Genomic DNA, 14,878 nt, shown 5'->3' with positions numbered 1-14,878 from the left:
TCAAGCATACCCTCCACCACCTCCTACTAACTTTCAAGGGTTTCCTAATGCTTTCAACTCGCAACATTTTTTAGTGTTTGGCCCACGCCGACCCAGAGACAAAAGGCGACCGGCACAACACACAGGGGTCCAATGGGAAGATCAGACAGGTCCCCATGCGGGAACGAGGAGCCAAACAGCCAAGAATCAGAAAGCAGGATCATCGGGGAATCATCCCTCGTAGTTAACTTATATGCTAAAATACTGAGCCCCCTTGAAGAACAAGTACTAAACAAAGGTTTGGGATTTGTCATGACCAACTGTGGAGATCCGTTCACATTTCAATGTGAATTAAGCCAATTCTTTAGGAAGCTCAAACTTCACTATTTTTTTAAAGATAAGACTAATGAGGAGTTTCAGAACAGTGATACCAACACGGGCCTCAAGGTTAAATCCAAATTTCAACCTCCTGCACATACGGTTCCGCCACAGGTATTGGCGTTTGAGAAAGCTGTTGCAGACGAGGTTGCTACACTGTGGAACATGAACTTGAGGTCATTTAACAACCTCACCAAAGTTGAGCAGGCAACACTTACATCACTCTCTGAGGATCAGTCCATAACTATAAAACCTGCGGACAAGGGCGGTTCAATAGTTATTCTCAACACTGCCGATTATCGGGAAGAGTGTTTAAGACAACTGAATAATAAAAAGGCATATTTGCTTCTACAGAAAGACCCCACTGAGGATGTCATCAAACAGATAAGAGACCTAGTAGAAGAGGCCTCTTCGGAGGGATGGATCACTCAAAATGAGGCTACCTTTCTAGTCGTGAAACACCCTGTAATACCTTACTTTTACCTTTTACCAAAGGTGCACAAGCCACAGAGGCCTCCGCCTGGAAGGCCTATCATTTCAGGAATAGGGTCTGCATTAGAGCCATTGTCCACCTTTGTAGATGTCTTCCTACGGCCTATTGTACAGAAAATGCCCACCTACTTACAAGACACCAAAGAAGTGTTACGAGTCCTCCCTGAAATTGAATTTGATCCCGAAAGAGACCTTTTGGTCTCTTTCGATGTAGAATCCTTGTATACCTCTATCCCTCAGGATGAGACTCTAGAAGTTGTAACATCCATCCTGAGGGATAATATCTGTAAGACTCTTTCCGCTGCAAGAAGTCTCAGACTAAACTCACGAGACATTTCTTGGAGAAACAGCATCATGAAACTGACTTCCAATGGACTGTTCTGGAAAAGCCTTTTATACCTGGACATATAAGTGATGTATCCAGGTTTCTTTTTCTGAAAGAACAGAAATGGATTTACAAGCTTGGGACAGATTCAGAGGGTTTGAGCGACGACATTCCCTGGACCCTGTTATAGAGGTCGAGGTTGGGGAAAATGTACCCTAGTACTCAATGAATAATATAGGAGGACCATTAGGTAATCATTTACAGCGATTGACAACCCTCCACATTAGATGATGTAATCCATTTGCTATTATCTCATATACCTCATCACATATGGGGGACATAATAACTATCACATAGGACATTATAATACACCGCATGTGAGAGTGGGCCTACTGTTGACAACTTCATAGAGCAGTTACCAATGCGTAGTTGTCATTTTTTGCCATTACCATTTCCACTTATCAAATAGGGGCCTTTGTAATACAGGTGTTCCTATAACAAGAGCCGTATATTCACTATAAGAGATGTGGATACTAACCATTAATATAGGCGGGATGATATATTTAATCTTGTGGAATCTCCCGTGGTCCTTTGAGAGTTAATCAATGTGTATGATAATGATTATAATCAGTCGCAGCATACATATTACCAGTTTGGACATGTAGAGGAGATGGTGAACAACACTTACAACGCAACTTTTACATCGCAGAGCCTTTACAACGCAACCATTACAACGCAAAATATTACAACGCATTGCTCTGGGGGGCGCTCTAGGATAGCGAATAGGTTAATTTACTATCCAATAACCTTCCCTAGTGTCCACGGGGACTGGAGTTGGAATAGTAAATTAAACTATTCACTATCCAGCGCCCAAAAGCACTATGCGTTGTAATGGACTGCGTTGTAATACTTACGTTGTAAAGGCATGCGATGTAAATGCATGCGTTGTAACGTCATACATCCAGAGGAGATTTTGGGAGTTTGCAACCCCTTAAATATAGTCGGGGGCTTTATCAGCACCTTTATCTAATGATCTGGCCAGGAAGGTGTTATTATTACACTGACTGGGGAGATAGAACTACAAACATGGATGGGATGACATCATCCAGTAGTTCATTTTTCGATGTTCCACGATGGACGTAGAGTAAAAATAATGAGTTAAATAAGGAACAATAACAACATTAAATAACACTCGACATTAATACAGGGGTCTAAGAACCTGTGGATTAACTTTAACGTTGTACACAGTGGATAATGTTGTTCCTTTTAGTGTAGGAACTACAACTATGGGCGGGATGATGTCATCCCGTAGTCCCTCTCGCGAGGGTTCTCGCGGGATTTCGAGCGCAAATTAGTGCGTTTTTAATTTACTGACAAACGAAGTTAAGGCCTGAATTACGGCGCTTTACTTCAAGAATGAGGTATGGAGATCCAAAGAGCAATTATAAACTCGCCTGTTTTTCTATTGTTGACGTGAGAGGCAGAAGGGTGCAACACCAGTGCCCCTCTGAGACACTGTTAAATTGCCGGCTCCTCTCCTGTTCGGTACCTCCCCCGAGACTCAGTATTTTGAGAAATGCTGCATAGATATGGGATACTTAACAACAGAGGCCGTTTTTTAGCAATTTACATGGGAGAGTTTGTTGTTTAATACTACCCCCACATAGAGTATATCACCATCTTGAGGTGGTGTTAGTATATTAATACACCCATATAGAATATGTAATTACTTAGAGATAATTGTTGGAGAAACACGATATATCCGGGAGACTTTGAGACTGGGCTCACATTATCGGTGTGCTGGAGTCTCTACACATGTGGATTTATAGATATAAGTATAGTTGTGAAACAGGCACATCTTTGGACATTTCAGAAGACTGTTAATTACGCTTCATGGTGCTTCCCTTGTCTGTTTTACCTCTTATATCTATGTAGTGCGGGGCCTCGTAGAACCTGAGCAAGGTCCAGGTGAGGTGAGGTCAAGTCTCCTACCATGAAGGGTGAGTATGATCAGATTATTATTTTTCTCATAAATGTTTTGGGTGGAATAAATGTTTTAGGATAAGGACACAGTTAGTTGATAACTAATCATTATAAATTTCCTTCCATAGAAATCTTACTTCTCAATTGACATGGAGGGTTAATGTCTCCGGTTGATACAGGTTGTATCGTATTCAACCGTTTACCTTATTATTTTTCCACTTTGGTGTTGGTGGTGTCTATTTTGTTCATAATCACTAAGTGCAACTATTGAAAGAACAGAGGCCCTGATGAAAGCCAAGGGACGTAAAAGCCCGTTAGGCAGAAACATGTTGGCCCATTACTAGACAGATATTTGTTGACTGTCTCTTTTGCACTGTTCTAGGTTTTTAATTAGGAGATGTTGTTCGGCCGTAGAATAAACTTTGTTATAGGAGGACACACCATCCTATTTTAAATTCACTATTCTGTTTTTGTTGCACTATTATTCACTTTACCATCAAAGATCAGCCATCATTGACGGTTCATTTGTGTTGGTGGACCAAATCCTTAACCAGCAACAAATGGTGTGGCTTACTAGGTCCCAATGATCAGGGGACCAGCCTTACTCACACCTGGGTTTGGCCAGATGATAGGACTGATCACCAAGTCAATTTGATGGTAACCCATTGCTATATGTTTTGGATTTTGAAATCCATCTCTGAATGATCTTTACTGTGTCTGTGTTTCCTATAAGCATAGTGTCCACCCTTGTTTATAATAGGCTGTTTTATGTGATTCAAACACTCCGAGATTCTGGCAAGTCGGATTGGCAGCTCAGCTAAGGAACTAGTCTGTTAGCTTATTCACATGACTGGGAAATGAGAGATAAAGACAAAGAGAGTGGGGAGCTGGAACCAAAATTTACACAATGAGAGGTGAATATGAGTACTCTCCTCTACAGGATTGGCACACAAAATCGAGGTGATAAGGGAGGACCAGAGTAACATTGCTGAGCATGAGGCTATGGCTCAATATAGGGTGAAGCAGGGCAGGCTATATGAGGTGGGTAATAAGGAAGGGAACCTGGCTAGCTAAACAAGCATTTGCAATGCAATCAGTCTTGCATGTGTTAAAGTTAAGAGCTCTTAGCGTTAAAAATAACAAAAAATGTTACTTTTGTTTTTTTGTATGCAGTGGAGTGATGATATTTGCAAGGCGCTATTGCCATTCGTATGGGAAATAAGTTATGAGTGAGAGGAGACCTGAGTAATATGCTGAATGAAAAAAAAAGTAGCAACATCCTGGACAAAGCAGACACTGATAGGGAATTCAAGATTAAGTAAAGCATGTGAAATGTAAGTAGGAACAACATGGTTACTTTCACGCTTTGACTTATTATTCAGAAATCAATGAGTGTTTTTGCTTGACAAGTTAAGGACATGACGACAGGGACGGGAAGGGGGCTGTTTTAATCTCCATTGCTTACATCCTTATAAAAATGTAATCAGTATGGGTTACAAAAGACAAAATCCCTGAACACAGAGCTGCGGTACACATTTTATAAGTTAAATAAGGAAAACAGCTGATACAATGCTGTTCAAATAAAGACGAAACGAAAACAAAAGCACGCTTCACTGACAAATGCTGTAAAGTGGCACTAATGTGTGTAGTTGTGAATGAAACCAATCTGGTCACTTTGCGACCACTCTGTCTGGTTTCATCTCGTTTTTAATTAATTTGTCATATTTTAAACCTTTTTTTTCTCTCCGTCTTGAGGATGCACTTGGGAATAGAAAAATTTCAGAAAAAAACAACATTTGCAGCCAACGTGTTTCGTTCGTTTGTGGATACATTTCACAGGGGAACAAATAAAGTAAAGAGTATGTGCCCTCTTGTCCTTGACCCTGGAGTGGCATCAATTGAACTCCTCCTAAAAGAAAATGAGAAATCTGGAAGTTTTGGGCTCCTTGTGACCCTTGAACAGGCCAGTTCACTCCAAGATCTTGCCGTCCACCCCGACCGCAAATGCAAAGCTCCAGTGAACCTGACTCTTTGCACTACAGAGACGACCAGCAACATGAGATCTACTACAGCATCAACAGCCCATGTTGACCACCAATGCCAAGGTCCAATAACGATCTTTGCAGTACAGCAATTACTATCTGTGACGCCCTGCCTGCTCTTCGCACTGCAGCGACAACCATCAATGGCGCTCTTACCTGCTTCTCGTAGCCTCTTCCACCGTGAACAGAACTCTTCAGGCTGGGCTACAGAAGGTAACTTTTGCCAGCTGGTGCAACCTGGCCCCTGTATCCGGCACACACGCCATCACGGTCAGCATGAAATTGTGACTTTCATCCGGTCTCACACAATAGATTACTGTGAGTGGCTCTTTGTGCTTTTAGGCGCTATACTTATACTACTGTTTTGTACAATCTGCAGCATGTTTAAGAGTCTTTTCTGCAAATTCACAACTAAGGTATTGCAGTAGTCCAGTTTGGACAGCAGGAGGACAGATGCCATGGTTTTCAGCAACTCCTGCAGGAAAAATGGAAAGACTTTTCTTAACGTTTCAGAGTGAAGAAGGAGGAGGATGTAATGGCATTAATTTGACTTTCAAATGAAAGTTTGCTATCGAAAAAGATCCCTAGGTAACTTTTGTTATTGGAGTGGGTAGATCACCTAGTTCCTGTGGCCACCAGCTCGGGAACTAAAACTAGGTATTCCATCCTAAAGGTAGAACCTCGGTTTTACTCGACTTCAGATGTAACGATACGTATTAGAGGGTCAACGTAGAGGTTCAAAAGAGTAGGACTTTAAGAAGCCCTGCAGCAAACCACATGGTAAAGAAAATGGGGATAATGTGATTTCGTCCAAAACGACAAATTGCTCACGTGCAAAGAGAAAAGATTTAAAAAGAGCAAGGGCCACTCCTCTAATTCCAATAGAGTAAAGGCAGTCTATAGGCGGGTCATGGCTGACCATGTGAAATGCCGCTGAGAGGTCTAATAGGATCAAGGCAGCATTACCTCCTTTGTCAAGCGTCTGTCTGATAACTTCTGACACAGTAATCAAGGCCAGTTTGGTACTGTGTTCACTTCTAAAGCGGAACTGAGTCGGGTCCAGAAGGTAGTTGTTGTTTATAAAGGTTATAAGTTCCTGATTAATAGCCTTCTCTGCCATCTTAGCTAGGAAAGGTAGGTGTGAAATTAGCATGTAGTTGTTAGGATCTGAAACATCCAGGTTTGGTTTCTTGAGGAGTGGCAGAATTGAGGCTTTGTGCCAGGTCTAAAGAATATAACCAGCACTGAACATTGAATTAAAGATTTCAGTTGGATAAGTCAATATTTATTTATTTATTTTGAAAGTTTTATATAGCGTGAACAAGATCTTTGCAGATATCAGAGCGCTTTACAAGTACTAGGGGGTGATAGAGTAGTAGTTGAGGTAGTTAGGTACAAGGTGCATAGTTACATAGGTGGGTCAAAATACAAGAGGTAGGTCGCAGGTGAGGTAGTGTCGGTACAAGGAGCATAGTCAAACAGTTGCGCCAATAGTATAAAAGTACAAAAATAAGGAGCATATACTTGTTTAAGCGTGCTTAAAATGCTTTTGGAGATAGCATAAAGGCATAGTTGAGGTAGGTGTGTGCAGGGTGTATAGTCACACAGGTGCATCAGTAGTACAAGAGTAGGGATAGCTGAGGTGGTGTAGGTAGAGTGTGCAAAGTCAAACAGGTGCGTCAACAATATAAAAATATACAAAGAGGGAACGAATACAATCAACTAAGTCGATAATACAAGTAATACGAATAGACCAAGGGGTCAGGCAGGTAGTGCAGAGCGGATTCATGAGAAATACAGAATAATAGATCATGTATATTTAGCCATTAGGATCGCTTTTACTTCTTTCTTAAAAAGTTTGTTGGAGGAGATGAGCCTGGTTTCACTAGGGAGTGAGTTCCAGATCCTGGGTGCCATTCCTGAAAAGGAGCGTTTATAGGTTTTTTCCTTCTGAAATCTTCGAGGCTTCAGCAGAAGATTGTTTGTGCTTCTAGTAGTTCTAGAGCCCCCAGAAATAGTCAGCTTTTGAGTGAGGTAGGAGGGTGAGTTCATGTGTACAGCCTTGTGCGTCAAGCAGGCGATTTTCAGATGTATTCTGGCTTCAAAAGGTAGCCAGTTCAGGGATTTAAAGTCAGGGGAAATATGCAAGTGTTTTTTTGAGCCAGTGATGAGTCTCGCTGCAGCGTTGAGAGACGCTCTTAGGGGTGCCGTTGTAGTTAGGGGGAGCCCGCAGAGGGCGGTGCTACCGTATTCTATGTGCGGGATGACTATAGATTGTACTGCAGTTTGGAAGTCTTTGGCTGGAAGATAGGGTTTAAGTTTAACAGCGGTCTTCCACTGGATGGACACTAACCATCTTAGATGTAACTCTAGCAAAACAGAGATCCTCCCCATCGGAAAGAACATCTCCTTCTGCCCAGCCCTCTGGTGGCCGAATAACTCTGTGCCCCCCCCCCCCCAGACCGTAACAACAGCTAGAAACCTTGGCGTGCTATTCGATTCTGATCTATCATTCGATCAGCACGCCAGGAATGTTGCCGGCAGATGCTTTGGTATAATAAAGTCCCTGAGAAAGTTTTTCGACTTTCTTCCACTTGACGCCAGAAAAACAGTAACAGTAGCACTTATAATCTCACGCCTAGATTACTGTAACAGCCTCCTGGCCGGGACTAAAAAGTCCACTTTGACCAAACTTCAAAGCGTTCTTCACACGGCTGCACGACTGGTTCTAAAACTACCCCGTAAATCATCTGTCTCTGCAGCCCTTAGATCCCTGCATTGGCTTCCTCTCCATAAAAGAATACTTTTCAAAATTCTTACCATTGCTTTTCGGGCTTTCAACACTTCTGGTCCTAAATATCTAACCAGACGTTTTCCCCACTACACTCCGACTCGTTCCCTCCGTTCTGCTCAAGACAACCTCATGTCCCCTGCCAGGTACAACCTGAAAACGAAAGGTGGAAAAACTCTAAGCTTCTTGGCCATCAAGGCCTGGAATGGCATGCCCAAACACTTGAGACAACAGACCCTTGAGAAACCCTTCGGAAAACTCCTAAAGACTTGGATCTTTAACCTCCCCGATGACTGGACTAAAGCTGCCATCTAGCCTCCGTCTGCCTCCACAACTGGGCCCTTAGGATTTTGAGCGCCATGATGCTCCCTCCGAAGCGAACGTGCGCTTTAGAAATACCCCTTCAAATATCAAATATCAAGTTTTCTCAAGGTATTGATTTGGAAGTTCGCTCCTTTGGTTGCCTTGCTGATGTGCTGCTGCATGTTGAGATTGGCGTCAAGTGTTATGCCTAAAGATTTTGCTGAGTCTACTATGGTAGGTTGTACATTTAGAGCTGTTAAGTGCTTAAGCCATGTTTGAGCCGTAGAGATTTTTCCGGGAGGTGAGATCAGGAGGAACTCAGTCTTCAGTGCATTGAGTTTGAGGTGATTCTCGGCAAGCCAGGATTGGCTGTTTCTGATCGTGGTGTTCAGAAGCATGATGTCCTTGGGAGATTGTATTTTGAGATAAAGTTGGGTGTCGTCGGCATACATGTGAAAGTGAACATTGGATGTTTGTAGCAAAGTAGTGAGAGGTTCCATAACTAGGTTGAACAGTGTTGGGGAGAGGGAGGATCCTTGAGGGACGCCTAGCGATACAGGTACCGGAGAGGACATCAGGTTGTTGCTTTTGAATCTTTGTGAGCGGTTGTGTAGAAAGGAGGTGAACCACTTGAGAACAGTCCCAGATATACCCATTCTTGTGTTTAATAGATCGAGTAAGTTCTCATGTTTAACTGTGTCGAATGCTGAGGAGAGATCAAGAAGGATGAGGAGGCAGGTATTGTTTTGGTCTAGGATTTGGAGGGCGTCGTCAACTATGTGAGTCATGGCAGTTTCGGTACTGTGCCCTGCTCGGAAGCCTGATTGATGAGCGTTGAGGAGATCAAACTTATCTATCTGTTTAGTCAGTTGTAGCTGTACGCATTTTTCCAACAGTTTAGCGAGAGTGGGAATATTTGTAATAGGGCGGTAATTGTTTAGATCAGAGGGGTCTGCTGTTGGTTTTTTCAGTAGCGGTGTGACTTGTCCGATTTTGAGGGCGTTAGGGATGGATCCTTGTTGAAGAGAGCTATTGATAATCTTAGTCCAGAGTGGGAGGAGAAAAGGGGTAAAGTCTTTTACAGCGTTAGCAGGAAGGGGGTCAGTGAGGTGATTGGATGGTTTCAGAGTGCTGAGCAATCTGCCAATTTCTTCTTCGGAGTAGGTGCCAAAGGAAGACCATGTAGCATTGCATATGATACAGTTTGTGGAATCATATGCATGATTTTTGGGGGTCAAAGTTCCAGAGGGGAACCTGAATGAATATTACTGAGTAGGTCCTAGACCTGATCCACAGTCAATGGGGAGAGGGAGGATAAAATCATGGGGTCATGAGCCGATTTGAATGCCTTAGTAGATCCCAAGGTTAAATCAGTAGAGGCCAAGTCTCTGACTTAGTGCTTTTTAGTTAACAAACAAGGAGGTTGCTTGTTGTTGGCAGAGAAGATGTTATATGCATCTTTCACCTTAGCTTGAAAGGAAGAAGCTAGCAAATTGCAGAAGGCTGGGTTGACTATATAGTTTTTATTGTTGGCGGGCTTGGTTCATTATTTTATATTAGCGGACAATTCTTTTGAGGAGTTTTTTGATGTTTCGATTTTGTGAGTGAAATAGCAGGCTTTTTTCTGATAGATCCGTTTCTTATAAGCTCGGATGGTGATTTTATAGATTTATAATTTGGTGATTGGTACACAGCCTTGGTTTGTTTAAAAAAAAGTTTATGCGGTTTGCATTGAAAATTATGGGTGCTGCAAGGGTAACGCCTCTTGTCCTGAACGTCTACCTTCACGATTAACACATGTGTTCCTGATGGATCATTAGTCACATCCCCTTGTGCACACCTTCTTGTTCTTGGTATTACTTCAAGGAATCCATAAATAAATATAATTCACTTCTTCTCAATTTGAAATTCCAATCTTTATTCAGTTTCTTGTTTTCATCATTGTAAATTGTTATTCATGAAATTATTTTATCATTTCATTAATTCACATGACATATGGCATCTAGCTTTAGATCCTATGCATTTTGGGCATAGAGCCCTTCATCAGGGAGCATCGCTATAAATCAAAAAGATGACACATTTACCTTGCGGTCTGTTTATGCAATGTCATCAACGAATAAGTGCTCTATTTAAAAGTGAATCACTCGTGAGCAATCTGAGTGCTACCAGTAACAGAAATCGTGAATTTTAGCCCAACGTGATAAAACAATGTGCACATTTCCTGCCGCTAAAACGGCGATAATTTTAACGAGGTTCTTGCTAATATGCCCCTGAGTTTCTCTGAGAAACATGGTTTGGAGTAGTGGCTCTATGGCATGTATAATGAACAAAACAGTTGCAAATGCCACTAATTTTTCAAATTGAACATTCGTTGAATCAACATACGACTGAAACAATATGTTTAATTTAATTTTCTTTGTATTTTCAATTGAACACTTCTATTTGAAAGTAATTTTCACATATATTCTACAAATATTAAAAACCTGGAGTGCACAACAAATATCATATACAGTGCTAACAAACTTGTTGGGTATTTACAATATAGTACAACTTCCTCACCATTCAGTCTTCACTCATACGTCATTCAATCCACTACAAACCACACCGACTGACAACAAAATATAAATGATTCGAAAAATGCTGTAATAAATCTCCAGCAACAAAAGCCAATGTTTTTTCACAGTAAATTGAATATGTACAATTATTCCCTTGTTAATACATCAATTGTAGTTTTTTGGCTATTAAAAGGGTCTACGCGTTTCGAACTACCGTTCTTGCGTAGTTCTCTTCAGGACCAATCTTACGCTCGACAAAACAAGCTGAAGGAGTTGTGATCCCAATTTGGGGATTTGCAGTGCGCTCATGGACTAGCCTGTGTGACACAGACGGGACGAAGCCACGACCTGTGGAAACTGCGACGAGCGAAAACCAAAGAACACAAGGACAATGAGGCGACAGATTCGTTATCACATACAACGCGCCTGACCCGGCTGAACCAGACAGGCGAGCCAGGCTAGTCCGTGAGCGCACTGCAAATCCCCAAATTGGGATCACAACTCCTTCAGCTTGTTTTGTCGAGCGTAAGATTGGTCCTGAAGAGAACTACGCAAGAACGGTAGTTCGAAACGCGTAGACCCTTTTAATAGCCAAAAAACTACAATTGATGTATTAACAAGGGAATAATTGTACATATTCAATTTACTGTGAAAAAACATTGGCTTTTGTTGCTGGAGATTTATTACAGCATTTTTCGAATCATTTATATTTTGTTGTCAGTCGGTGTGGTTTGTAGTGGATTGAGTGACGTATGAGTGAAGACTGAATGGTGAGGAAGTTGTACTATATTGTAAATACCCAACAAGTTTGTTAGCACTGTATATGATATTTGTTGTGCACTCCAGGTTTTTAATATTTGTAGAATATATGTGAAAATTACTTTCAAAAAGAAGTGTTCAATTGAAAATACAAAGAAAATTAAAACAAGCGGAATTTAATTCATTAAACATATTGTTTCAGTCGTATGTTGATTCAACGAATGTTCAATTTGAAAAATTAGTGGCATTTGCAACTGTTTTGTTCATTATACAATTGTGGCAAGCAATGCCCGTGGGAGCCCATACCCAGTGGTTTTGTGTCTATGGCATGTACACACATTTACTGGCACTAATTGATGTAAACCACCTTCTAACCACCGATGGTAATTGGTAGTGGCAGTATCCAAATCATTTGAACAGGAGGGCAGGGTGCCCACTAGTGCAGAGCTAAGCATGTTAGCGTCTAGCTTATGCCCAGGACAAGTTGCCCTGTTTGATTGGAGTGAATTTGTATTAGTGGCTTTGATCACCATTGCCACTTCGAACATGATCACTAAGTGGTCAGACTAAATAAACGGAAGAGATGTGGTACGATGAAGAAAGGGGTTATCTGAAAAGACGCCATTCAGTAAATGACACGCTTGATGAGTAGGGCCCTTAACCAACTGAGGTAAACCTAGACAGGCCCCCATATCCAGAAAATCTACAGTCTTTATGCAAACTATTCTCTAAATGGAGATTAAGGTCTCAAAGAATTGTGAAATCAGTATAATTTACCATTAGTTGACTGAAGGCTTGAGCGGAGGCCGCTCTAGACCCTGGAGGATGATAAATAAGTAGGCCATTGAAGGAGTAGTTTTTATTTAATTCAATTCTAAATGATAGTGCTTCACATTTAAAGGAGGAAGAAGAGCAAAGAAGGTAGCTTTGAAATGGTTGTGGTAAATAACTGCTAGACCTCCACCTCTTTTCGTACTAAAATCATACCTAAGGAAGGGAAAACCTGTCCCGAATCGCTGAGACCAGGTTCAAAAACAAAAATGGACAAAAAATGGCTTGGGTTGCAAAGGTTTGCAAAGTAAGTGCTAGCAAGTAGAGCAAACCAGACATGCGACGCAAGAGGCAGCACCTCACACCGTTCAATATTCTTTATCTCATTTGAAGATATAATATATAAAAACAAGTCTCCCTAAAATGAGGTTATTTTGGTGAGTACATAATTGTTCTATTGCTTTGTTAACATTTTTGTTTCTCACACACATATTTGTATACTCTTTCTTACTCGTTATAATCCAGAACAATGGCGACCAGATTGCTGAAGTTGATGACTTTTCCAAGTCGGTCCAAAGACCAGGTGCCTACTCCGCAGTCCAATATTTCCAGTTTACTAAAGGGGTAGATTGTGCGCCCACGCAACGCTAGAAGGATTGCCTACAACAGAAAGTAGTCACTGTGAGGGAGGGAGCAAAAATGATTTGATTTGTATGACAATTATTTGCTTGAACTGCTATTATTGCAAGGGCAAAGAATTGAGTTAGTTCTAGGATGCCTATATTTGGTACACCCCTAAAAATAGCTGAACAATGGAGACCTCTTTTGGCCGAGTTGACTCATTGCACCCATCATCATATGCCTCAAGTGTCAACGAAGACTGCCAAACAGTGTATCTTTCTCAGCTGTTTAACCAATGAAACTTCCATTCCCAGCACTCTACACCACAATAATATAGAGAACTAAAACATGCTATCGATCAGAAATACCAATCTCTGCTTGATCAGTTACAAATTCTCACATACTCTAAAATTAAACAATCTGCCAAAAGTACCTCGAAATTAGATTAGTTAAAAAAAAAAGTTTAATGAAAAACTACTGACTGTCAACAGGTGAACTAGTCCAAACTGAACTCTGGCCCAAACGAATGACTGAAGACTGACCAGTGACACAGGCTCATTTATCAGTTTGGTGTATTGTTACATGAATTGTCTGAGCAAGAGGACAGCCTTACCCAGTGTGAAAAACACAGGCACAGCTTGTGATTTGTCCAGTGTTAATTAGGTCTGGCTAGAGACTTCCCTTATCTCCCAACCTTATAACATTAAAGCAAACTGCAAAGAGGGACAATAGAACAGCCACCCTCAGCCATTGCTTTTCATCTCAGAACACTCCCTAAATGTGGCTTGTCCGACAAGAAAGGTACCTTAATTAGAATAAAACAACTTGAGTAGACGTTAAGGATAAATACAACAATATTCTAATAGCACTTTTTACTTACAAGATTTGCGATGTCTTGATTTCGCAATTGGATATCCCATATGTAGAGCTCTTTTCCCAACATATAGCGCTCATCGCGGATGGTCATCAGTAACGGGTTCAGGAACACTGGAGGCGCATCTTCCAAGGAGATTTCGGGGTTGGCCAGCACAAACTTAAACAAGAACACAGCAAGGTGAAGGTTTTCAAAACAAGAGCTAAAAATCAGACCCTAAAACCATCAGGCTTTGCTTCTTCATCCAGGGACAGGGCTTTTTTAGCAGGTGAAATCAGATAGCGCACCATTAATGGCGTAATTTAAATCCTGGCATGCTACCTGCCAGCTCCACAAGTCAGAGAGGCTAGGACCTCCAGTCCCCTGGACGAGGAACGATCCACTATATCAGGAGATCCTTGCACTTGCCTGGTGGTTGATTCGAGGCCTTCAGACCAACTGTCTCTTAAGCTAATTCAAAATAAAGCCTTCATTTTTAATAAATGGTTACAACCGTGGAATTGATAGTATGGCCCTTTAGTACTTACTGGAGGCATTATATTTGTACTTAATAAGTGTGAATATTTGTTTCGATTGCTACTTGGCAAGTATTTACAATTATTATTCTTATGTAATGTCAAGTACAAAAGTACAAAAAAGCTATACATAAATATATATATATATATATATATATATATATATATATATATATATATATTGACCGCGGAATGATGAACTAGAAACAGTGTTGTAACAGAAGGATGTGTATTCGGTTTGGCTGGAAGAAGTGCAATCAGGTCAGCTATTTTTGCAGTTGGATCCCCTAAGGGCTTCACCTGGGAAACATCCTTTACAACGCAACTTTTTCAACGCACTACCATTACGACGCAACTTTTACAACGCAAGTCATTACAACGAATTGCGCTCGAGGGCGCTCTAGGATAGGGAATAGTTTAATTACTATCCAACACCTTCCCTACTATCCACGGGGACTGGAGTTGGAATAGTAAATTAAACTATTCAATA

At 41.2% G+C, this 14,878-nt stretch overlaps 1 protein-coding gene across 2 annotated transcripts in view; it reads right to left on the bottom strand.

Moving 5' to 3' along the window:
• The window catches only part of LOC144790985 (uncharacterized), a 298,192-nt gene that overhangs the window by 227,989 nt on the left and 55,325 nt on the right, over positions 1 to 14,878 (bottom strand). For both annotated transcript variants that reach the window (XM_078665607.1, XM_078665606.1), the window contains 2 exons: positions 13,880 to 14,032; positions 12,890 to 13,038 (listed from right to left, as the gene is read on the bottom strand). In XM_078665607.1, coding sequence (XP_078521733.1) covers positions 12,890 to 13,038; positions 13,880 to 14,032 — 302 coding nt within the window. The remainder of the gene's footprint in view (positions 1 to 12,889; positions 13,039 to 13,879; positions 14,033 to 14,878) is intronic.

The sequence above is a fragment of the Lissotriton helveticus genome, chromosome 11, assembly GCF_964261635.1.
Source record: "Lissotriton helveticus chromosome 11, aLisHel1.1, whole genome shotgun sequence".
Lineage (NCBI taxonomy): Eukaryota > Metazoa > Chordata > Amphibia > Caudata > Salamandridae > Lissotriton > Lissotriton helveticus.
This window is presented reverse-complemented; position numbering and strand designations above follow the sequence as displayed.